This window comes from Arachis ipaensis, chromosome B03, assembly GCF_000816755.2.
Source record: "Arachis ipaensis cultivar K30076 chromosome B03, Araip1.1, whole genome shotgun sequence".
Classification (NCBI taxonomy): domain Eukaryota; kingdom Viridiplantae; phylum Streptophyta; class Magnoliopsida; order Fabales; family Fabaceae; genus Arachis; species Arachis ipaensis.
Window position 1 is genome coordinate 117,833,290 of NC_029787.2, and position 26,696 is coordinate 117,859,985.

A 26,696-nucleotide genomic window follows, 5' to 3' on the forward strand; every position below is an offset into this window, starting at 1 on the left:
ATGATTTTTTGGTTATTTGGAGAGTTGATATTTTTATTCTATTTTTTGTTTCTGGATTTTATATTTTAAACTTCCAAAAAATTTGCAGTGCCATCCTAGAACCGGTGTCGAGCCTGACATCCAAGAATTGTGGCAAATTACTCATCAAAAGACTAATGGAGAATGGGTCAATGAAAAAGCTAAACAAATTGATGTAACATTACTAACCTTTTCCTTTTTCTGTTGCATGAAAGTTAAATTTTATTCATGAAATTTTTGGTTTTGAACCACATTCGGTTTTGCCAATTGGTGTTGTTGCGCTTGCCGACAACACATGGTTTATGCCTATTCCAAAGATAAAGGTTCTTGCTAGCAGTGCGGTAAGACTTTCGCTTGAGAATTGCAACTCTGCTTTGTAATTGGTTCTTAAGTATGTAACATTAAAATTTTCTCAATTGATGCATAGGTATTCTATACACCATTTTTGAGACACATATGGACATGGTTGGGTCTTACACCAGCAACAAGGAAAAACTTCCTCTCCCTCTTGGATAATGGCTACAGTTGCATTTTAATACCTGGTGGAGTGCAAGAAACATTTCTCATGGAGCATGATACCGAGGTGTGTTCCATCTCACTCCTTTTTAGTATTTCTATTCTATTTTTGATAATTGTAGTACTATGATTGATGCAATGTTTAGTATTATATTGTTATGAAAAATTTTCCTTCTAATGCTATATAAATAGTTGAGGCCAACTATCCTATAACATGACATACTAGGAACTTGGCATTCTACATTTTTCTTGTATGATTATATTAGTGTATAGTCAAAAAATTCCTAAAAAAGTTGTAAATATAATTAAGGAGTACATTGTGTTAGTTAGATCTTTTAGTGCCTACATCTTACTGGTTTTTCTTGATATTTGGTTTTGTACTGTATTTCTCCTTTCTACTGATTTTAAAGACAGGCTGAAAAGGATTTGAAATAAATTGTGTCTTTCAAGATGAGCATCATTATTGTCATTGCATGATTTATGTTAAAAACTTTAAATGGGTCAGTGATATTAAGATATTTTTACCCTGTAGACTGCCTATCTCAAAGCAAGAAAAAGATTTATCTGCATAGCAATGCAGAAGGGCCAACCCCTTGTTCCGGTTTTCTGTTTTGGACAGGTACTTATTTCTTGTCCAAATCAGCTTTACAACACTAAAAATTATTTAGTGTTTCACATCCTTATATGTTAGTGTTACTGATTTATGTTTATCATTAACTACCATTTCTCATTTTCCTTCGTCACTGCAATGTTTGCTATAGTCAGATATCTATAAGTGGTGGAAACCTGGTGGGAAGTTAATTCTGAATTTTGCAAAGGCTATCAAGTTCACCCCCATATACTTTTGGGGAATTTTTGGGTGTGTGTTTCTTCTACATCCCAATTTGTTAATCCTCATCATTTTCGTTATCAATGTTTTCACTAGACAATGTTTCTTCCATGAAAAATCAGAGTAACTAAATTTATATTTGAAGTTGAGTTGGTTTAATCTTTTAACACAAATCATCTCTTCAACTTCTAGATCTCCAATACCATTCAAGCATCCAATGTATATTGTTGTGGGTAGACCGATTGAGCTTGACAAAAATTCAGAACCAATAACAGAAAAGGTATATGTCCTTCATGCAGCGTTTATCCATTAAGTTATCCTGGGATAACATATTAACATGCTGCATTCTTTTTCTCTCTTGTATTGTTCCCTATTCATCTTCAAAATGTTCATTACATTGACTTGTGTTATGCTTTCACTAAAGATTCTAGCTTCCATGAAAAAAAAAAACTTTATTCAAATCTTTTATGGAACCTTATATTTCAATGTAAAGCATGTGGGGTATCTCTAATATTGTTTGTAAATTTGATATCTTTCTCCATATTAGGTTGCTACGGTGCATAGTCAATTTGTTGCATCACTTCAAGATCTTTTTGAACGGTACAAAGCTCGTGCTGGATATCCAAACCTTGAGTTGAGAATTGTCTGATGATTAGTCCAACATTCTGGGGAATTACACCAATCTTTCTTGGTGATCATATGCTACCTTGAGGGCTCAAGACTATTTTGATGCATAGAGACACTAATCTATGTTAGAACTTTTATGTTTTGGTTGAACTTATATATGCAAGACATATAACTTGTAGAACTTATAGAACTTGTAGATATATACTCACTAATATTATTTTGTTTGAAAACAATTTTAGCTAAAATGATCTTGTTTGACTTATGTATGTTTTTGCATATTATATAGATGTAAACTTGCTTATCAAAATAGTTAATATATTAGTTAATTTAAAAAATAATTTAGTAAATTATGCATGCAATTTGTATTAAAAAAATTGTTACAAAATAATTAATTTGCTTTTCTAACTAAAGAAAAAAATGTTACAAAATCATGTTACATTTTGTAATAAAATTTGTTGATAGAAAAAAATAGATTGTCACGAAAAATACCTTCAAGATCAAAATTTGTTACCACTTTTGTAACGGTTTTTAGTTTTTTGTTTCAAAACAAATTGTTACAAAATATCATATTGAATTGTAACAGTTCTATTTTTCGTTACAAAAACCTTTTGTAACGGGACTTACTGCAACAGCCCCTTTTTTTGTTACAAAAAACTTTTGTTTCAAAATTTCGACGTTTTGTTTCAAAATTTCGACGTTTTGTAACAATTTTTTTTTGTTACAAATACGCTTTTTTCTTGTAGTGTTAGTGTCTTGATTAGAATTGGAAACAAGTTCAAATTGATGAGAAACTTGATTATTCTTATATAGAAAGAAATTTTCATAAAAAATTACATTTTTAGAAATGAAAAATTGTTTGTTATTAATGTCCATCAAAAGATATCCTTTTGTTTCTGTTTTAAAGTCAAGAAAAATGCATTTTCTTCCTCTTTTATAAAATTTATTTTTATTTGCAACCAAAGTTAAAGCAAATGCAAGACATCCAAAAATTCAGAAGTGTTGAATGTTTGGTATTTTACTAAAAAGAATCTGATAAGGACTTTTATTATTAATAGATGAACTAGGCACTCTATTGAGAATATGTACAGCATGTGATGCAGCATATCTCCAAAAAAAATGGAAAAGTCTAGGGGGCCAGCACCTTTATTAAATTTTGGCCAGCATGTAATCAGCAAAAGAAAAGTGAATAATTTCTAGCCATTGGATGAAATCTCACACCATTAAAATCATCATTGATGGCTACTTGATGGCTACAAATTACAAAAGTTGCTGCCCCCTGGCACTCCTCAGGAATATGAGCCTTAAAAATGAGTGCCCCAGCAATATTCAAAATATCTTGATATTTTTATTCTACAACTTCATTTTGTTGAGGTGTCTTAACACATGAAGTGTGATGAATTATTCTCTATTTTTCATAAAAGGAACTCATGATGAATTCAGCTCCATTATCAGTCCTGATATTTTTTATTTTTGTTTGAAATTAGATTTCAATTAGTTGCACAAATTATTGAAAAAAAAAAAGAAGTTTCACTTTTATTTTTTATAAAAAATAGCCAAGTGAATCTGCTTTTTTTTTCTACTATTATTAAAAAATACTTATGACCAGCAAAAGATGGAGTAGAAATAGGTCCCTAAATATCCATGTGAACTAAATCAAATAAATTGACAAGATTTTTTTTTACTCAAATGAAAAGGCAATCTTCTTTGTTTTGCATAATGACATGGTTCATAAGGTTCATCTTTTAATGGAAATACAATAAAAAGATAACTCTTTTTCATTTCTTGTAACCTATCAATTGAGACATGTCCTAACCTATAATACCAAGTTTTATAATTTATAGTGTCTGTGATAGCATTAACACTAACTGAATTATTGGTGTTGACTAATTCTCTATTCTTTATTTCTAAGTTGACATAAGTTGCATTTGAATTGAAGATATACAAGCTACCTCTTTGTCTAACATGACCAATCATCTTCAAGAAAAGGTTGTCCTGTATCTCACAGTGTGTATTGTTAAATAAGAATTGACAAGGTAAAAAATTAGTTGCTTCAGACATAGATATGAGATTAAAATTGAAAGAGGGCACATATAATACATTTGTAAGGTAAAAATCATGGGTTAAAATTATAGTTTCACTAATGGTTGATGTGGTCTCAATTCTATTTGGACCTTTGATTAATATAGGATCTATTGTATGATGAGAGTGAAAAGTATGAAGAGAAAAAGTAACATGTGCAGTGGCACCTGTGTCAATTATCCAGTTATATATTGTAAAGGAATGTAAGAAACTGATAAAATATGGTGTATACTTGCTATAGGAGCTATCACTGTGTTTATGACTTGTGTTTGAAGAGAACTATGAGCAAGATCATTTTTATGTTGCTGGAATAGAGAAATCAATGCTTGTTTTTTTATCTTCAGAAAATAAGTTGTCTAGGCTCTTACTATTCTCCTCTTGAGTTGAACACACATCAAGTATGTTGCTATTTTCACCTGTTTTATCAACAACAATCATATTGTTCACATTTGCTACTCTAAATTTTTTTACAAATGAGGAGGAAACTCATGCTTATGGTAGCAGGTCTCTATGGTGTGTCCAGTCTTCCCGCAATGAGAACAACTTCTCATCATTCCTCTTCCACTACTAACTCTACTTCAGCCTCGGCCACGTCCGCCTTTGTCACCTCGATTTGTGATACCAGAATTTGCATTCAAGATCATACCAAACTCTCTATTGTTTTCATTACCAGTTCTTCCAATATTGACAGCATTAACAAGCATTCTTTTTTTACTTTGATCTAAGTTGGTTAATTGTCTTTCTTGTTGCAAAAGCAAAAAATAGATGGAATTCACACTGGGCAGTGGCACCATCAACATAATCTGTGATTTCACTGTGTTGTACTACTCATTTAACCCTCTCAAAATTCTAACATCATATTCTTGGCCTCTATATTCTCTTATGATCTTTAGTCCACATGAGCATGATACTCCACAAGCACATGATGGGATTGGTTTGAACTCATCAAGTTCTTCCCAAATTCCCTTAAGTTTAGTGAAATATGCAGTGATGGATAGATCTTCCTGCTTCACCGTAAACATCTCTTCTTGAAGATCAGTTATCTGAAATAAATCACCTTCATAGAATTTGTGCTTGAGATCATTTCAGAGCTCCGAGGCCACATTACACCAAAGAACACTCTGAAGAATCTCTGTACTTAGGAAAAATGCAACCATATAGTATAAAGGTGTTGCATCTATCCCAAACTTCATAAGTTGAGTCAGTTTTTTCAGGTTTCAGAATGCTTCCATCAATGAATCTCAACTTATTCTTCGATTTGATGGATAGTCAAACCGATCCTGCCCATGAGTAGGGGTGGAAACAGGCCAGGCCAGGCCAGGCCAGGCTTTGCTCTTAACAGGCCTGGCCTGTCATACAGTTGATTGGCCTGAGCCTGGCCTGCAGCCTGTTATAGGCTCTTTATAAAGTACTAGGCCTGGCCTGTTATAAAATAGGTACAGCTCCAGGCTCTTTTAAAAGCCTTAATACATTAATAGGCCAGGCCCAGGCTCACTAATTAGCCTTATAGGCCTGTCAGGCCTGCCTGGGCCTGTTAAAATATAATTAAATATATAAATAATTATTTATATATTTAATTATATTTTAACAGGCCCAGGCAGGCCTGACAGGCCTATAAGGCTAATTAGTGAGCCTGGGCCTGGCCTATTAATGTATTAAGGCTTTTAAAAGAGCCTGGAGCTGTACCTATTTTATAACAGGCCAGGCCAGGTCAGGCCAAACACAGGCCAGGTTGCAGGCCCCTGGCAGGCCGCCTGGCCTTTTTCCACCCCTACCCATGAGTGATAATTTCGAGTTGTAAGAGAAGTTTGAGTTAGTGATAAACCTAAACTTTCATTTGGATGGAGGTAGAAGAGACTTGTCTGATCTGGTCTTGAATCGAGTTCAATATTGATCTCCCTACTTGTGTCTGAAGGCTAGCAAGTTGATTCATCAATCTTGTGATATTTTGTAAATCACTCACTGAAAATGTTTGCAGGTTGTGAATTTTCTAGATTCTCCACTCCAGCTTCTCGATCTACCATGGATGTCGCAGAAATAAGGGGCAAAGTTCACACTTCTTGCTTAATAATATTTGCAGCTCTTCCACACTCACCGCACCATGATGAAATCTATTTTGAGCTGCAGATTTCTTAGTAGAAAAATAAATAAATTCTGCTATGCAAGATAAAAAAGAGAGAAATGCATGTATCTATTGCATTAATAGAGAAATCACACTTTTATAAAAACAAAAGGTACAGTTATATACCCAAAAAGAAAAAAAATTATACTAGTTATCTCTTCATATTCTATTATACAACTGTGATCTACTAATATCACACAATATCCAATAAAACAAGAAGTACCGAGAATACTAATAGTATTGATACATTAATAATAGTATTCACACTACAAGAAAACAAGCTTTTTTCTACACTTTTAAAGCGTGGTGAAAAGTCAAAAAAAGTGTAACGATAGCTTTTCGCCACGTTTTTTGAGCTATCGGCACGCTTTTGAAAGGGTCACAACTGCAAGGGTGCCGGTTGCTCTATCGCCACGCTTTTGGTGACCTACCGCCACGCTTTTTTTGTCGCCACGCTTTTATCTATTGCCACGCTTTTAAGCGTGGCCATATGTGAGAGATATGGCTACGCTTTTAAAGTGTGCCAATAGCTAGGATATGGCTACGCTTTTAAAGCGTGCCAACAGCTAGAGATATGGCTACGCTTTTAAAGCGTGCCAACAGCAAGAGATAACGCTACGCTTTAAAAGCGTGCCAATAGCTAGAGATATCGCTACGCTTTTAAAGCGTGCCAATAGCAAGAGATATCGCTACATTTTTTAAGCGTAGCTGTTGATGACTGCGGTACAATATGGCTACGCTTTCAAAGCGTGGCTATAAGTTTATTCAGGTTCTGTTGTTTTTTTTTTTTCGTAATAAAATCTTACAAAATTCATAGATAAGTGTAAAATTTAGACAATGACAATTATCAATCAATTTGTTTGAAGACTTTTCTACAAGTTTCAAAGATCAAAAGATGAATAGTTGTGAACATTGCATTAAATGAGTTACACGAAGAGTATTTGTGCATATTATGGTAGTACCACGCTAAGCTAAAAAGCACAATGCATCAATTTGAAAGTGCCACAACAAGAAACTAAGATTGCATCAGGAAATCAATGGTACATTATTTACATTGACATGAAACTGAACAACAATATGGGGCATTCCCCCCTTTGACCACAATTCCAAGTTCATCACTTGAAGCAGCTAAGGATCTGCTTTACCAGCAACCTGTTCATCACTTGAATCATATTGATCTTCACTTATTTCCTCATCATCACTTGATTTCTCTTCTGGTGCAGCTCCTACATCTTCAGCTTTAGCATACTTCTCACAGTACTCTGAACAATTCAAGCACACTGTGTTAAATTAAGAACTTTATTGATTCTAAAGTTAAAGACCATTAAATTATGCATAAATTAGTCTAATGAAGAACTCAAGCCTAGAAAAGGAAATCCAAGTGATAATGGCTTCAAGTAATAGATAAACATAGACAACAGCAGCTGTATAAAAAGAATTCATAACTATGGCTTACCCTACTTATGTGCTTTCTCTTGTACTAATTATATCAATGAGTGAAGCTAGTGTGCATTTCATTTTTCTTACTTGAATGGAAAATTTCTACAGAAAATATTCAGATAATGTAAATGACACCACATTGACAGATCCATTTAAATGTTAGATATAAACCAAAAATTAGAAAAGAACAAACAGACGGTGAACCCCTTATAGGGTTGTGTGTAAGTGTGTAAGTGTGTAAGTGTGTAGTGTGAGTGAGTTGTAAATTTGTAATATGAACCAAAAGAAAAAAGGTGAGAAAGGGACAAACATCACAAAAACATGATGTTGAAAGGTTCTACCCAAATTAAAAACTAAAAAATTGCAGCTAGCCAAGTTATGGAGACACAACACAATATAAAAGAAACTTGGTCACCCAAAATAGCAGGACAAAAGCATATTCTCCCATGCAAAAAAATAACATTATGTTACCGTACAAGCAGATGGATACTTAACACTACGTTCCAGTAAAGGAACCATATGTATATAAATCTGTATGATGTTTTTGTAATTTTATATCCGCGAGTGACCATAGCACATTTGCAAAATGAATTCTCAAGGGATTTCTCGTCGCACCTAGGCATATAAATACGAGTATCTTATCTATTAGCTTTGTATTTAATTGAAACAATTTGTACTTTTCCCAATTTGTACTTTTCAACTATTACTAGTATTGTCTATTGTGTCTAAACCTGTAATACATATCTGGATAAGAATTCACAGTAAAGTATCTAGCCCAAGTCTCAGTTAGTTGTCTACTTTAGTTTTTCACAAAATGAAACTGATATAAATGAAAAAGGATTAAGAACCCCCCATCCCCCAGAATCAAGGATCGTTAATGCAAAGAAGGGGCAGAAAAACAAACGAGGAGAAAAAATACGAGAAAATTTGTATGCTCAGAAAATTTGTATGCTCAGAAAGAAGGGGCAGAAAAACAAACGAGATGTATCTGTCAGCATATAAATCTCGGTTGTCAAGTATATTCCTGCCAAGACAGTGCGCTTGGCATTCCAATCAATATCAGAAGCATTGTCACCTGTAGCATGCCAAATCTCATCCACGAACATTGCCCTCTGTTTAAAAGAGAAATTACTAAAAGAGTAGTTGACTGATGAACTGGAATCAAACTCAGCAAGACCCCCACATTCGTCTCCCTGTTTGTATATTTTTCACAGGAGAAAGTCATCACACAAACTTCAAATTGATGTGACAGTTAATATTTTATGTTTAGAGATACCAATAAATGCAGTACCACTTCATCTTGGCGATTGCTCAAGCAACTACTGCTACCACTTAAGCTATCAGCATCACTAGAATCCTCAGCATCACTTGCATGATATACAAGACCGTCTGAAGTATTCCATGAGTAGCGAGAAGTGAAGTAACTAGTGTCTAGAGCACTCTCAGAAGCAGGAACAAACGCAGCCTGCAAACCAGAACGTTATTATGTTGTTCAGCATACAACATCTACTACATCAAGAGACATGCAGTACAATGAACAAAAATTATGACTTGAGAAGCATTACATACCTTCTGTCTAGCAAGTGTGTCCCAATTTATATCCTTAAAGAAAACATGTTCTTTCACCTGGATAATTAAGCATCTATCAATGTGACGTTTGAAATGCAAGTAAAATGAAACATGATCATAAAAATGGGGAACAAGCATCTGTATGCTAATACAGTAATAATTAAATCACCTCTGATGCACCTCTAGCTCCAAGTCTTTGGTTAGGATCTTCAGTAAATAATCTGTAAATAAACACATTTCAGGTACTAATCCAAGAAAATATTCATTTTTCTATCCTAATCGTGACTTCAATTTAGCACAATAACGCAGGACAAAAAACCATAATTTATAACAGATCGGCATCCAGCTAAGGGAGCATAAAGAAAAAGCTTTAGATAGAATAAAACCTAGATTTTGTACAGATTATAATTATATTTTCATTTTTACACAAAGTCACAGTTAAGAGGGGGTAAAAAATGAATCATGGGCTTGTTATGTAGTTGACAACAGTCAAATCATTCAGAACACCAAATACAACGAGATTGTTGCTTTGTGACATAAGTTCAAATACTTGAAACAGCTTCCTGCATGTGAGGGTAAGGCTGCACATCTACCCTCCCAAAAAGCCCCACCTAGTTGAAGCCTGTTCTCATGGTTTAAGGATAATGCCATGTGAAACGTGAAACAGTAGTGGTCACTGTCACAAGATTATTAACATAAAGTTCATATTTAACAGATAAAGTATGGCACCAGGATTGCTGAACAATATACATTCGCAAATGCTATCTTCAGCTTAAGCAGTCAAGCTAAAATATCCAAATTAATGGAAGCATACTCAGTATTGGAAACATAAACAAAGCATTCATATTCTAAAATGCTTACCAGAATAAACAGTTTGCAATTGCCAGATACATATAACATGAACATAACATGATTATTACCGATCAATAAGATCTTGAGCTTCAGGACTCATTTCTTCAGGAACTGCAGGCCATGGTATCTTACGATTAAGAATATTATCAAATATAGTCTACAAACACCCCCAAAAAGAAATATCTGTCAGTAAGAGCTAAACCATACAGTAAACAAGAACAGAAACGCAAAAATCCTGGCAAAAGGTATGCTATAAAACCCAAAAGCTGCATGCAAGATATATATCCAATGCCTAATAAAACTTTATAGTCAATTAGGTATACTCGTCACAATTTATTCTTCTTTATGTTTTCCAAATAAACATCTCATTGATTCTACAGCTAGTATAACTTATTTAAATATACTAAAGTTATTGTGAAATTACAACAAATATGCAAAAGTGAGTTGGTGATATGAATAAGCATGTCATGTACTGAAGAAACAAGCAATTCTAACACATCATTGGCATTGCAAAGGGTACTATCATACTATTTATTTCTATCCCTATCTTACCCTTTTGAGTTTCCTACAAACAAAAAAGAAAATGAAGATTTTGGTCTCAATACTAGTCTTAATTCAGGTTGATCCATTTTCATAATACAATAAACATAACAAAACCTGATACTTAGTCTTGTAGATGTTAACAGCAGCTGCATGAGCTAGTAACTGATAATGTGACACTATATAAGGTTCAGTGGCAGAATCACCCAACACTGCAATTAAGGTTTTGCCATGATGAACATCTTCCAGGTGCATAAGCTCCAATTGCGTAGGCGAATTTTCCAATAGACCATGGCTCGTTGACTGTGATCCAATGCTTCACTCTGTCTCCGAATTCTTTAAAAATCTTTTGACAAATATAAGTAAGAAATTTGAATTACACTATCTTAGGACTTAAAAGGCCACCATATTCATCTTCTAAGACTTGAGGGATGTCCTAATGTAAAATAGTCACAAAAGGTTGAATATCTACATTGAGTTCCAAATGGAAGGTACTAATATCATATTTTAGGCCTAAATTATTGAAACAGAAAAAGAAAAGATTGGATTAAATAATCAAATATTTTAGCCACATATACAATATGATGAACCTTTAGCTAGTAGCTCACTGATGAGGTTATTATAGTACTTGATTCCTTCCTTATTTACACCTCCACTGAGCTTTCCCTCTGCAATTAACCAAAGGATCTAACGTTTAATTAACTTAATAATAATTAATGAACCACTTCACTCTGATGAATAACATGACATAAGTAAGAATAAGAAATATATATTACTGAATTTAAATTAATGAAGATCACAATATAGCAAGCTATATAATATGTTGATGACTTCATGTCTTCATTTTCATATTGGACTTTTACTTGGTGTTCCCTTTAAAGACAGAGACAAGGAAAGAGAGAGAATTAGAAATGTATTTAATTTTCCCCACATAACAAATTAACAATCTAATAATCTTAAAAAGATAATTCAAATCTATTATATTAAGTTAATTAAGAGATAATAGTTTCAATGGTCTCTGAAAAGATCACATGTAATTAATTTGGTCTTCTAAAAATCAGAGACCTCAATAGGACCAATTTAAAGTGTTTTATCTTTCGAGTACTAAAATGACGCGAACCATTTTGATTAACTCTTACAATTATTTTGCAAACTTAAGAGTAAACTAGTGTCATGTTTCTTACTTAGTAGTATTCTGGACCAAGAGATGGAGAATCTATAAGCATCCATGTTTAAATCCTTCATGATCTCAACATCTTTCTGCATTATCAATGTTTTTCTTTTTTCAGAAGAATCAAAATGATTATGCCTAATTTCTCTGTTCTTGAATTGTTACATACAAGCTAATGATTCAGGTGATTTGAAGTACTGCACCTTGTAGCGATGATATTCATCCATGGCTATCTCGCCATTACTTCTATCTTAACTTTAAAATTAATTCCTCACACTATCTTATACTTTTGTACCTACTTAATGATGATAAAGGATGGTTAACAACAATACAACCAAAGGTTATTATCTCACTAAGTACAATTTGATCAAACAAATTAGAAGCATTTATATATAAATATAAATTAAAGCTTTAATTTCAAAAAGTAGAAAATAACAGCTGCATAGTTCACACAGTTGAAAATCCATAATCATGAATTCTGAAAATTTACATAATCATAACACAATTCAACCAAATAATAAACAACCAAAAAATAAAACACCAAAAGACAATAGAAGATACCTTCAGAGGCATCTCCAATCGGGACTGGGAGAAGGAGCAGGGGAGTCGACGAGCAGAGAGCAAAGGAAAACCTTATACTAATAAAAAAACCCTAGCGCTTCCCTTTCATATCAATCAGAGAATCTGAGAAAAACCAGCAATTGTTTCTAGGCCCAGAAAATTCCAAAAAAGAAAAATGGAAGAGAGAAAGAAAGCTCACGGTGGCGAAGGGAATCTGAGAAAAACCAGCAATGATGCCAGAGGTCTCAAAACAGCTCCACGGAAGGGTTTCTTTTGGCCATCAACGGAGGGCTTGCGACGGACGGTGAGCGCCGAAAGAGTAACCACCTACGAGAGTCACCGCCGAAGGAGCAGCGATGGTGGGAGTTCCGAAAAAGAGAGTAACGACGGAGGCATTGCGAGCGCTGGGGTTCTTTGGAGGGTTGGGTTCTTCGCGGAGGGCTGGGATGAGGGGCTGGGGTTCTTCGAAGCTTTTAGGGTTTCTGGGTTCTTTGAAGAGAAAAGGGGTTCTTTGAAGAGAAAAGGGGTTCTTTAATTTCGAATAATGAAGGAGAAGAACGCAGCGTTTAAAATCATGAAGGAACGCAGCGTTTTGTTGTTTGGAGGACCTTTTGGCCACGCTTTTGAAGCGTGCCAAAAAAGTTACAAGAAACGGCCACGCTTTTAAAACATCACCCTAACAAAACCTTGTCGCCACGCTTTAAAAGCGTGCCTGTTTCCCTCTATGGCTACGTTTTTTAAGCGTTACAAAAAAAAGCGTGACTAAATCTCGAATCAATTGTTACTCTCATAAAAGCGTGGCCGTAGACCCTTTTCGCCACGCTTTTTAAGCGTAGTAAGAAAAAAAGTGGCCAAATCTCTAATCTATTGCCATCCTCATAAAAGTGTGGCCATCGACCACTTTTGGCCACGCTTTTAAAGCGTGGCAAGAAAAAAGCGTAGCCATAGGCCTTTTTTCTTGTAGTGTCATACATTAATAAATACCACTACAAAAGTATAAAACCAATCATAATCTAGTAGATAAAGGTGATGTGTAAATAATTTACATAGTTTATTTTCTAGTAGGCGTATTTAAAATGGACTATATGCGATTGGGTCTTGAGTGATATGGTTAGATATGGTGGTGAAGATGTTGACAATAACTTCAGTTCACCTCAATCTTAGAATAGTGAGTAAGAGGTACCTGCAAAAGATTCTAATACTTAAGTTAATAAAGAGTTAATTAGGTTTTATGTAGAATAGAATTGAAAAGTACCTGAATTTGATAAAATATTTATAGAGAATAATGATTTGATCATCACTTCTTCTGTAAATAGATAGTGGGTGATTTTCTTCCTTTATATCATAAAAAATTATTTCAGATTGTGATAGTTATTGATCTATAGATAATACCATAAGTAGTAAGGTGACAAATTATTGCTTGCCGCCTAAGTCAGGTCGGACACATATATATCGTGGTACTCGTGCCTTAACTATGTCGAATAGGTTAATCCATATAGCTTTAAGATTGATCTTTTTAGATTTGGATAGCTTTCACATAATGGACCAACTCTTTTGGACCATAACTTTAATTATTTGAGCTATGGTATTAAAAAAATATGAATATATATGTATATATTCATATGTATTTTACATATTTTTTAATAAAATAATCAATAATTAAAAAAATTAATGTTAAATAGTCAAATTTTTTATAATGGAATAATCAAATTACTTTACTAATCAAACTTTAAGAAAAAATCAAGGGTATTTTTTATTTCTGAAATTTGATAAAAATTTTAAAAATATCCTTAAGTTTTATTTTGTTTCAATTTTGTTTCAAAAGTTTTCGATTTGCATCAAATATACTCATGATGGCTAATTTTTCAAAAATTTTAAAACCAATTCAACAATAATTTCATAAGAACAACCCTCAACATAAGCAAATCAAACATAATTTTTATACATTATTGTTAGATTGGTATTAAATTTTTTGAAAATTTAGTCGTTTACCTTTACCTGTTTAGTTTAATCAATCCTTGGGATACTAGACCCACTCTTTAGCACACCATAAGATCGGATATATATAAGGGCTTTAGCCCGAGGGAGAAGGGGTCCCAGATCTAGTTGTGATTGCCATTGAGCTTTATCTCATTCGATAGAGGACAGTAGATCTATTCCCAGTAGAAGAGATTATGATCCGAAGGAAGCAATGCCTTCTAATTGAGTCTGATCCTACTCCCTTAAGGTAGACGAAACTAATAAGAAATCCAATAACCCTGGCTTTCGCCCCTTAGATGAAATGCTAATTCTCTCCTCTTTAGGAGGTCTTACGGAGGGTCTTTACTTAACTCGACCTCTAAGCCGTAGAGCCGATAATATATTTGATACAAATAGAAAATTTTTGAGACAAAATTGAAATAAAATAAAACTTAAGAATATTTTTAAAATTTTTGTCAAATTTTAAAGACAAAAAGTATACTTTATCCAAAAATCAGTATAAATTACTAATGTTGTATATTTTTACTTGTATTACTTACGATTATATTCCTAAGATATTTATTATATATGAGTCATTAGTTTCAGCCTTTCAGGTGTATATATAGTATATATAAAGTAGTATAGTTGTTTTTTAACGTGTATTTCTTTTTTCGACACATTTCGATTAAATTAATACAAACAAAATATAAGAGAAATGAATTTTATTTCAATAAAAATAAAATTGTTTTGTTAAATTAATGTTTTGATACAAATTAAAAATCAATGGTTTGTATATGTATGTAAGAGAGAAAATGAAGAGAAAGTGTTTTTGTGAGGGAGGAGTTGATTGAATCCAGCAAGCATGTGACCCACGCTGTCTGTTTTCAATATATAACTATATGCGGATCTTACACTTATCACATAAGCATGGCTTCCTCAACAGCGTTCTTCTCTCTCCTCTTTCTACTGTCTCTCTCGTTCGCCGCAACCATCAGATCCGTAAGAACACTGCCCTCCAATCTCATCTATATATCGTTTTTTGATTTCGTGCGTAAGAATGTGAATGAATATAATATTGTGATGTACGCAGGATTCTGATGCGGAGTGCGTGTTTACGGTGTACGTTAGGACGGGATCGGTGTTGAAAGGGGGAACGGACTCCAAGATCGGATTGAAGCTATACGACAAGTACGGTTACTACATCTACATCAACAACCTCCAGGCCTGGGGAGGCTTAATGGGCAAGAACTACAACTACTTCGAACGCGGCAACCTCGACATCTTCAGCGGCAGGGGACCGTGTCTCGAATCACCTGTATGCGCCGTTAATGTCACCTCCGACGGCGCCGGTTCTCATCACGGATGGTACTGCAACTACGTCGAGGTCACCACCACTGGGCCCCACGTCTCCTGCGCTCAAGAGCAGTTCGAAGTGGAGCAGTGGCTTGCTGTTGATACCGCTCCCTATCAGCTTTGGGCCGCTAGGAATAAGTGTAGGTACAGCTTGGACCAGGCTCGCCCCAGGCCCAACAATGGAGGAGCCAGTCTATCCATGTCTCTATGATGTGCCTCCGGTCAGTGCTGTTTTGTTGTTGTAATGCTTGAATGCTTCGGGGCAACTTTGAGAGCTTTTCCTTTAGGCAACACTCTACTGTTTTGCGAGTCTTTGTAATGTTGCCTAATAATAATGAAATGAAAAATGATCTTTTTGTGAGTCTTTTTATGGTACAAATCATAAATTCTTTTATACGAACAATAACGAAAGTGGTAGATCTCATCTCTCTCGATAATGTTGTATTCAAAATATGGCAGGCTGGCTACGTGGTGATCACATCGCTGCGCGGGAGGATAAACCCTAATACTTGTTATCTGCATTACCCCCCATGGATCTTACTCCAAGCAATTAGGTGTCAAAGTCAATATATTGATGCAAGGAATGTAGAGATCCAAATCAACCTAATTACTATTGCTTCCATTTTGAAAATCCAATCACCTAAATATTTAATTGAACCAGTTCTTCATGTTAGGCCTGTCACATGTGAATCTCGCGGTCGCAGTGGCACATTAGAAAATGTGAAAGACATACCCCCGCGAGATTTAGGGTCTCAACGTAACATAATTATTTAATAATTTGCATGTGACTAAGGGGAAAAAATGTACAAGCTTGTACGAATATTATTCATTCAATTTACTATTTACAAATTACGAATTTAACAAACAAACAAATCAAATGTATACTAGTCCATAAACAAATCGGCCCTAATCTTTGGACATTAATGATGCAATTCCTCCATATATTGGAGGTAGCTGTTTCTCTAACTATCTTCTCATCTAAACTATACCATACAAGTAAGGCCCTGGCTAATTACTTTTTACTGAGTTGCTCTTTGGCCTCCAACAAAGCCCTGCTTACTTCCTCATCTTCCGGTGTCTCTTTTACCAATATTTCATAGTCTTGTATTGCAGCTTCCCATTTTTTCAACTGCAATTTCACCATAAATATATCACAGTTCAATTTCTCTTCTTTTTTTTTTTTATAAAAAACATGGAAATTGAAGTTTAGGAAATTGAATACCTTTGCATTACAATTAGCTCTTCTCAACCTGGCCTTGGTGTAAGATGGGCGCAAACTAAGAGCAGCCGTACAATCTTCCACAGCTTTGTCGTATTGAGCTAAGTTTGCTCTACAAGCAGCTCGGTTGCATAGCAAAACCGAGTTATAAGGATCATGGGCAAGACCCTCTTCATAGGCAGCACAAGCCTCGGAGAATTTCGATTCCTTGAAAAGGTTGTTGCCGTTTGATCTTGCAGCTGCCATGCCTTTCGCCTTCCTCATCACTTTGCTAACCTCCCTGTTATTTGAGTCTAGCCTACCTGCTTCTTGAACTGCTTCTAATGCAGCTTCAAATCTGCCCAACACTTAAGCCATTAAGCACTTAAAAATCAATATTCACCACTGACCACTCTACTTGTTTTAAGACACTAACCTGCCAGCAACCAAATCAACTTGAGCCCGAGTCACCAACAAATTTGCATTGCTTATGGCTCCAAAGAACTTGGTACAATCCTCAACTTTAAACTTTGGACCCTTTGACATTGCTTCGTCTGCATCTTGATGCCTTCGGAGCTTTAAAAATGCTTCTGCTTGCAATGCAAATATCTTCCAGTACAGCCACAACCAGAATCATATCAGCAAATGCACATGCATCATGCATGTATGTGTAAGATAGAAGTTGCTCACCTGTGGAGCGGAATCTGCACCGCATGATATAGCGTTATTAGTCTCCTTGATGAGGTTGTTCCAATCTCCTAACCTGCGAGCCTCGGTGCACTTGTTTAGCTGGAGCTGAAGATTCTTTGCTCTTGCAATCTCTTCTGGATTAACCTCAGGTCCTGCATGTTTATAATGATAAAGGGCCTTATCTGTTTCCCCTAATCTGCAGAAACAAACGAGTGAGTATGACAACACCCTTGTAATTGACAAGTTAGTATCCAACCACATGCACGTTTTCATATCACACTAACCTTGTGTACAAGTTTCCCAATCGATGATGAGCTCTATGGTAATGAGGCTCTATTTGGATGGCTTCTCTACACTCAAACACAGCTTCCAAGAGCCTACCACGTGCAGTTAATGCTGCACTTCTGTTGCTCCTATACGATGCCTTATTCGGATCAAGCGCAATCGCAGCATCATACAAAGCTAAAGCCTCTTCAAACCTCCCATTCTTGTAATCTTCATTTCCCATGATCTTCAACTGCTCTGGATCCATTCTAATAGATAGTGCTCTGCAAAAAGAAGCAGAGTCTTTCTTTTCTATTCTGGCCACATTTTGCTCCGTAGGATTTGTGTTTCTTCCGTTATAAGCAACCGGGTCTGGGTTTTCTTGCCTAATATGTTTGCCCACAGCACTATTGCTTGAATTGGTACTCTGTTGCCTCAGGTTACCTAAATCACCAGCCAGCATGACATTGCTTGATGAAGCTCTAACAAGGGTACTGCTTCCATTGGACTTGTGGTGATCCATGATCATTCTTTCGAGCTCGCCAGATATGCCAACGGCTTCTTGGGGCACCCTCTTTCCTTGAGTGACATAGCCCTCAGCAGGTGAAACTCTTGATGTGCCTCGTACTTTATTTTCGGTCACAGCAAGAGTTGGCTTGTATTGATGAGGCTTGGAGGAGTTAGAACGTGATGAATAATCCTGGGCTTTGGACGTAGTTGTTGGCACCGAAGATGCATCTTTGGAGCCACCTCCATACCTTTTCATGTTTTTTGGGTTCGGTTCCTTCACAAAATTGTTGTCATTGATTTTGGCAATGGGAGTAGAAGTCTCCGAGGTTGTTCCGCGTCTCCAGAATACTAAGCAGCAACCATATTTATGCGGCAATATATCTCCCATCTTCTGGTGATCTTATGTTGAGGATGTTCTATCGATGATTTCTTAAGCTAAAGCAGGAGCTAAGACAAGACAAGAATGGCTGCTTAAATGTCTTGGTCCATAAATGATGAAACAATGAAAACTAATTAATGCAACATGAACAAGGTTATAAATCAGGACTAAACATCTCGAAAAACGGCAACTCCTTCAAGTCTGAATGTCAACAAGAGACGAAATGGCAGGATATATTTATTATCAATGCAATGGAATAAGTGAGTTTGTTAAGAAAAAAGTGAAAACGATAGCAACAGCTGGCTTTTCAGTTTTGTTTGGTGGTGCAGTTTCAATATCCATAGGGATCCTTTACATAATAATCCAGCTTAACGGTCTAAAAACTGTAACACGCATATCATCAAAACTCCTAGCTTATAGCTATGTTGGCCTCTGCCAATAACATCTTTTTCATTCAATCCACCAGAAAAACCTGACTCTTCTATCTGAAATAGGTCGAGCTCCATTTGGACAGGTTGATTCAATGGATTACCAGTAGTTGTTGGTGGAAAAAAAATGGTTTTCAATATTTTCCCATTTATGAAATACATTAAGTACCCGATATGGACCATTAACCTTGTAACACCCTACCATACAGAGTCTTATGCTTAAGTCATAATTCAGAGATGACAAGTTATTACGACCTCTAAAACCAAAATTTAGTACGTTTAGTAGTATGAATAATTGATTATAACTAGGAGCCTTTGTAGAAAAAGGGGTAAACAAAAACCGTAACTCGAAAGCGCAACACTCCGATCGATAACGTAACGAACAGGGATAAGTTAACGCGAGATCATATATATACAAAGAAGTGTCAAAAACAGGAATATCAAGACTCAAAATCCGGCTGCGAAGATAACCGGTCCGAGCATAGCAATATATACATATAATAAAATAAGGAAAACCCCAAAGGAAACCCAAAGGGACACAAATACAGAAATCTATTCTCCAAAATCCCCTCTAGAAGGAGTCATCACAGTTTGTATTATATAATGGAGATAAAAGTATCTATGCAAAACATATAAACCAAAACAGAGCCCCGAGAACAAATATCTTCGCTAATCCGGAAGTCTCCAGCATGCCTTAACGAGAAGCCTCGCGTCCTGCATCTGAAAACCACAAAATACGCATGGGTGAGAACCAGAGGTCCCCAGTATTCATGTAGTATGTTTATGATGCATGCCTGTTCCTAGTGGCTGATGATATCATCTGTCGGTTATAGAGCCAACCCGACAAGTCCTGGTAGCTAACCATTGGATTGTCCCTCTGTCGCGCATCCCCAACTCGAGTTATACTCATCATAAACTTGATCATAATCATGATTGATATCCATCACCCTCACTGGTGAATATTTACGGGGGCGAGCTCATCCGAGCCTTTCACAGTGCCCGGCCACACTTACGACATAGGGTTAAAAGAGCTTCGAGTCTCAACCTGGAGCACGTGGTGGCTAGCCACTACTTCCTCCCAGGGAAACCCTCATCTCCGATGGTGGAAGTGCAAACATTCACAATTCATTCAACAGCATATATGCATTTATACTTAGCCATAATCATGGCTCCGCCGTAACACGGCAATAATCTAGCCATCTGGCTCACGGTTAAATCCATAACCAGTCAATTCATTAATAATTACGGCCCTTCGGTCCATGGCACAACAATCACTTCCACCGCCATCCTCCGCATCTCACATAATCATCTTTGATCCTCAATGATCATTCATTTTTCCCCTTACTTCACTCGCAAGTTACCACATTTACTAGCCCTTTTTCTCATGCTAGGCATATCATAATGATTCAAGACATAAGTGGTGAGATCGGAGGCTTAGAAGTATGAAATTTGGCTTTTAAAACTCAAAAATCAACTTTGGGATGAAAGCAGGACCACGCGTACGCGCACTCCACGCGCACGCGTGGATGGCCTTAAAACTCATCGACGCGCAAGCGTCATACACGCGAATGCGTGGATTGAAAATTAGCCAAACGACGCGCAAGCGTCAGCCACGCGTACACATGGGTGCTTTTGCGCCCCAGGCACAAAACTGGCACAACTCTAGCACAACTTTCGGGAAAATGGCTGGGCATTTGGTGCAGCGCACCGACGCGCCCGCGCACACAACGCGCACGCGTGGATGGTGCTTTCTCGAAGAACGGCGCGTATGCACCAAGTGCGCCTACGCGCGGGGGTCATTCTGCTAAAAATTTCTAAGTTAAAAGCTGCAAAATTTACAAATTCAACCCCCAATCTTCCGAGGGACATAACTTTCTCATTTTAAATCGTTTTTCACCCGTTCTTCGAACGGCATGGACATCCCGGATCCAATTTCATTTCTAAACAGATTTGGTACAATTCAGAGATCCGTAGTCCAAGTTATATCCCATCAAATTATGCCCAAAAACCGTGTTTTCATACAAAACCATAAGGTGCCATTTTCAAAATAAGCCACTTTCAACTCTTTTCAAAATCAATCAAAATGTACCAAAATCAATGGTGCACGAAATTGTGATGTCCAGGCTCAAACAATCCCTGGCAACGTGAGCAACTTGGTACGTGCAATCGTGATTACACTTTGATTATGTAAAATTCATGGCTCTTTCTTTCCCTGGCAATGGCGACTCTACCGTATGAAAATACATAAGTGAAGGTCCAGGCATGGCCGTGTGGCCAGCCCCCATGGTCTAAGAACAATGCATTCCAAGATGGTCAAAAAGACGTCTAATACAATAGAGAAAGGTCCTATTTATAATAAACTAGCTACTAGGGTTTACATGAGTAAGTAATTGATGCATAAATCCACTTCCTGGGCTCACTTGGTGTGTGTTTGGGCTGAGCTTAAGTGTTGCACGTGTAGAGGTCCTTCTTGGAGTTGAACGCCAGCTTTTGTGCCAGTTTGGGCGTTCAACTCTGGTTTTGGCTCCTTTTCTGGCGCTGGACGCCAGATTTGGGTAGAGAGCTGGCGTTGAACGCCTGTTTACGTCGTCTATTCTTGGCCAAAGTATAGACTATTATATATTGCTGGAAAGCCCTGGATGTCTACTTTCCAACTTTTCTTCCCTTTCCCTCTTCTAGAGGATTCTCCGGTCTTAGATGCCATCAATGGTAATGGAAAAATAAAAAAGCTATGCTTTTACCACACCAAACTTAGAATATTGCTCGCCCTCGAGCAATAAACAAAAGAATAGAAGAAGAAGAAATATGGAGAGGGAGAGGGAGATTTGGTTTCGGCCAAGAGGAGTGTAGAGGGGTGTGTTGTGTGAATTTGATGAAGAATGGAGGGCTTTATATAGGGAAGGGAGGGGGGAAAGGTTTCGGCCATATGGGTGGGTTTGGGTGGGAGTCAACATCAATCACAGCTTTTGCTATGGCCAGGAAAGGTCTTCCTAGGATGATGGATTCATCCTCTTCCTTTCCAGTATCCAGGACTATGAAATCAGCAGGGATGTAAAGGCCTTCAACCTTTACTAACACGACTTCCGACTTAACGCATCCGCCACTACATTCGCCTTTCCCGGATGGTAATTCAACTCAAAGTCATAGTCCTTCAATAATTTCATCCACCTCCTTTGCCTCATATTAAGCTCTTTCTGGTCAAAGAGATATTTCAAGCTCATGTGGTCAGATAAGACTTGGAACTTAACCCCATAGAGATAATGCCTCCACACCTTCAAGGCAAACACAACCGCAGCAAGTTCCAAATCGTGCATAGGGTAACTAACTTCGTGAGGTCTCAACTGTCGCGAGGCATAAGCCACCACATTATGATGCTGCATCAGCACGCACCCTAGACCCTTTAGTGAGGCATCACAGTACACCTCAAAAGGCTCGTTCGGCTCAGGTAACACTAACACAGGTGTAGTGGTCAACTTTTTCTTCAATGTCTGAAAGCTTTCCTCGCACTCAGGAGTCCAAACAAACTGAGTGTCTTTGCGGGTTAACTTTGTCAACGGCAAGGCTAATTGCGAAAAGCCTTTGATGAACCTTCGGTAATAGCTAGCTAAACCTAGAAAACTCCTTATCTCAGTTACTGTGGTTGGTTGCTTACAATCCATCACAGCCTCCACCTTAGTTGGATCTATGGCTATTCCCTTCTTACTCACCACGTGACCCAAAAACTTCACCTCACTCTTCCATAACTCACACTTAGACAGTTTCGCATAGAGTTTCTTCTCCTTCAAAATCTGCAACACGGTCCGCAAGTGTTCCGCATGCTCCTCTTCAATCTTGGAGTAAATTAGTATATCGTCGACGAAGACAACAACAAATTTATCCAGAAACGGACGGAACACTCTATTCATGTAATCCATAAACACTGCAGGAGCGTTCGTCAACCCAAAAAACATTACAGTATACTCGTAATGACCATAACGAGTCCTGAAAGCGGTCTTAGGGATATCCTCACCCCTCACCTTTATCTAGTGATAACCGGATCGCAAATCGATCTTGGAGAAAACCCCAGCTCCTTGTAACTGATCCATGAGGTCATCAATTCTCGGCAATGGGTACTTATTCTTTATGGTGACCTTGTTCAGCTGCCTGTAATCCACACAGAGCCGCATACTTCCATCTTTCTTCTTTACCAGTAACACTGGAGCACCCCACGGGGAAACACTTGGTCGGATAAAGTTCTTACCCAACAATTCCTCTAACTGAGACTTTAGCTCGGCCATTTCTAATAGTGACATTCTATAAGGAGCACTTGAGATTGGTCCCGCCCCAGGCACCAATTCAATAGCAAACTCGACCTCTCGGTTAGGTGGAAATTCATCAATGTCATCGGGAAACACTTCCGGAAACTCATACACTACCGAAATCTGATCCAACCTTTGGTCATCACCCGAAACACCCGCGGTTAACAACAGGATACCCTGACATTCGATTCTGGAACAGTTCACCATCATCGAATTCAAGTAATAATTATTCACCACGATCGGCCCTTCCGTATCCTCCGGCATAAAGTACACCGACTTTGTAGAACAATCAAGCAGGACATGGTTCTCAGATAACCAGTCCAATCCCAAGATAAGATCAAGACCGATCATCGGTAAGCAGATTAAACTATGGATAAAATCACGCTGCTTGAACCTAAACGAAACTTTCGGGCATCCTAGCCTAGTTACCATGGCTTCATGGGTAGCATTATACACTTTTAGGTCATAACCTAAGGTTACGATCTTCAATCCTAACTCATGGGCTTTCTCAAATGCAATGAATGAATGCGATGCTCCCGAATCAAATAAAGCATTTAAAGTTTGACCAGCCATTTCACAGTTACCTCGAATGAGTGTCTCGGATCCCTCTGCACCCACAGCTGAGGTGGTGAACACCCAACCAGTTTGTTGTGCTTTCCGAGCACCTTGCTTCTGCCGCTTCAGACAACTTGCGGCTTTATGCCCCGCCTTTCCACAAGTGTAGCACAAACCCCATCCGGCCTTGTATGGTACTCCCGGATGGTGACTTTCACACCTAGTACAAGCTTGATCATTCTGAGGCTGCTTCCCAAACCTTTTCCCTTGGGAGTAGTTGTTGTTGGGCCTCCTAAAGGAACCTCCCTTCTTGAAAGGCGGACCTCTAGGTGCAAAACTCTTCCCTCGGTTCTGGGAAAATGATCCTTTGTGACTTCCTTTTTAAGTGGCTGCCCTCTTCACACACTCTTCAGCAACCCTACACTTGTTCACCAACTCGGAGAAAGTCCTAATCTCCATTGGCCCCACCGAACCGAAAATATCGCTCCGGAGTTCTCATTCGTACTTAACACACTTCCATTCCTCATATTCCACCGGAGTCCCTTGACACATACGAGAGAATCTGAACAGCTCCTCAAACTTGTCAGTATACTCAGATACGGACATAGTACCCTGCTTCAGCTGCAACAATTCAAGCTCTTTGGCCGTCCTAGCAGAAGTCGGAAAGTACTTTTTATAGAACTCCTCTTGGAAGACATCCCAGGTGATATAATCATTACCCTGCTGCAGGAGGCGTCGGATACCCTACCACCAATGCGACTTTTCACCAATGAGCAAATAGGTAGCGAACTCCACACGCTGCCCTTCAGGTACCACCTGCGCTTGCAGTGCTCGTTCCATAGCCTGAAACCATGTATCGGCTTCAGTCGGGCTAGTAGTTCCCTTGAACTTCGGGGGATTAACCTTCAAAAAGTTCGCCAGTGTCATCGGGCCCTGAACTCCACCTCCGTCATTACCATGGTTGTTCATCTGTTGACCAAGAGCCTCAGCAGTGGCTTGCATAGCAGCACCCATGTTCTCCAGCGCAGTCATAAAGTTCACCGGGTCATTAGGGTTATTCTCCGGCGCACGAGCATTATTACGACTCCTCCCACGACCCCTACCGCGTCCACGAGGCGCCATCTGGTTCCTATATACACCAAACAATCGATATTAAGTTGATCAGTCTCAATATCGGAAGTCTAGTACTTCAAAGTCCCAAATGTATGCTCATGAACGTTTATGCCAATTATATCAAGTAGATATACTAACAGCACATAACACACATACAGAGAATGCACAGAAGCATAGTCAGTCCGTCCCTCAGGCTCTACAGGAACGAACTGCTCTGATACCATAATGTAACACCCTACCATACAGAGTCTTATGCTTAAGTCATAATTCAGAGATGGCAAGGTATTACGACTTCTAAAACCAAAATTTAGTACGTTTAGTAGTATGAATAATTGATTATAACTAGGAGCCTTTGTAGAAAAAGGGGTAAACAAAAACTGTAACTCGAAAGTGCAACACTCCGATCGATAACGTAACGAACAGGGATAAGCTAACGCGAGATCATATATATACAAAGGAGTGTCAAAAACAGGAATATCAAGACTCAAAATTCGGCTGCGAAGATAACCGGTCCGAGCATAGCAATATATACATATAATAAAATAAGGAAAACCCCAAAGGAAACCCAAAGGGACACAAATACAGAAATCTATTCTCCAAAATCCCCTCTAGAAGGAGTCATCACAGTTTGTATTATATAATGGAGAAAAAAGTATCTATACAAAACATATAAACCAAAACAGAGCCCCGAGAACAAATATCTTCGCTAATCCGGAAGTCTCCAGCATGCCTTAACGAGAAGCCTCGCGTCCTGCATCTGAAAACCACAAAATCCGCATGGGTGAGAACTAGAGGTCCCCAGCACGGTAACAGCTTCCACATATATAATAGTGGTGAGATCGGAGGCTTAGAAGTATGAAATTTGGCTTTTAAAACTCAAAAATCAACTTTGGGATGAAAACAGAGCCACGTGTACGCGCACTCCACGCACACGCGTGGATGGCCACAAAATCTCATCGACGCGCAAGCGTCATACGCGCGGACGCGCGGGTTGAAAAATAGCCAAACGACGCGCGAGCGTCAACCACGCATACGTGTGGGTGCTCTTGCGCCCCAGGCACAAAACTGGTACAACTCTGGCACAACTCTCGGAAAAATAGCTAGGCATTTGGTGCAGCGCATCGACGCGCCCGTGCACACCACGCGCACGCGTGGATGGTGCTTTCTTGAAGAACGACGCGTACGCGCCAAGTACACCTACGCGCGGAGGGTCATTCTGCTAAAAAATTTTCTAAGTTAAAAGCTGCAGAATTTACAGATTCAACCCCCAATCTTCCGACGGACATAACTTTCTCATTTTAAATCGTTTTTCACCCGTTCTTCGAACGGCATGGACATCCCGGGTCCAGTTTCATTTCTAAATAGATTTGGCACAAATCAGAGATCTGTAGTTTAAGTTATGTTCCATCAAAGTATGCCCAAAAATAAAGTTTTCATACAAAACCATAAAGTGCCATTTTCAAAACAAGCCACTTTCAACTCTTTTCAAAATCAATCAAAACATGCCAATTTCATCCCTTTTCTTTGAAATCAATCAAAATGTACCAAAATCAACATCAAGCCATCCTCAACTCACACATTAACATTTTACCAAATTTTCCAAAATCACCATCCAACTTTTTTAA

At 37.8% G+C, this 26,696-nt stretch overlaps 3 protein-coding genes and 1 long non-coding RNA gene across 5 annotated transcripts; 2 read left to right on the forward strand and 2 right to left on the reverse strand.

Annotated features, from left to right (window-relative positions):
- LOC110270329 lies at positions 253 to 506 on the forward strand. Its single transcript, XR_002359744.1, has 2 exons — positions 253 to 359; positions 446 to 506. It is a non-coding gene; the product is annotated as an uncharacterized LOC110270329 (long non-coding RNA).
- Positions 7,118 to 12,847, reverse strand: LOC107631098 (probable serine/threonine protein kinase IREH1). 2 transcript variants are annotated; one of them, XM_021119399.1, is made up of 10 exons: positions 12,524 to 12,847; positions 12,325 to 12,447; positions 11,183 to 11,260; positions 10,710 to 11,060; positions 10,121 to 10,209; positions 9,370 to 9,421; positions 9,201 to 9,257; positions 8,923 to 9,096; positions 8,707 to 8,824; positions 7,118 to 7,453 (listed from the first exon to the last, which is right to left on the reverse strand). In XM_021119399.1, exons 4-10 carry the CDS (start codon positions 10,845 to 10,847, stop codon positions 7,320 to 7,322), a joined length of 762 nt encoding a protein of 253 aa, XP_020975058.1. In that variant the 5' UTR covers positions 10,848 to 11,060; positions 11,183 to 11,260; positions 12,325 to 12,447; positions 12,524 to 12,847; the 3' UTR covers positions 7,118 to 7,319. The 2 variants fall into 2 exon arrangements, with proteins under 2 accessions (XP_020975058.1, XP_020975059.1); XM_021119400.1 differs by having other exon boundaries at positions 10,710 to 11,260.
- LOC107631097 (PLAT domain-containing protein 3) lies at positions 15,059 to 16,004 on the forward strand. Its single transcript, XM_016334426.2, has 2 exons — positions 15,059 to 15,282; positions 15,374 to 16,004. Exons 1-2 carry the CDS (start codon positions 15,211 to 15,213, stop codon positions 15,845 to 15,847), a joined length of 546 nt encoding a protein of 181 aa, XP_016189912.1. The 5' UTR covers positions 15,059 to 15,210; the 3' UTR covers positions 15,848 to 16,004.
- Positions 15,876 to 19,005, reverse strand: LOC107633661 (inactive TPR repeat-containing thioredoxin TTL3-like). Its single transcript, XM_021119401.1, has 3 exons — positions 17,809 to 19,005; positions 17,525 to 17,720; positions 15,876 to 17,443 (listed from the first exon to the last, which is right to left on the reverse strand). Exons 1-3 carry the CDS (start codon positions 18,684 to 18,686, stop codon positions 17,258 to 17,260), a joined length of 1,260 nt encoding a protein of 419 aa, XP_020975060.1. The 5' UTR covers positions 18,687 to 19,005; the 3' UTR covers positions 15,876 to 17,257.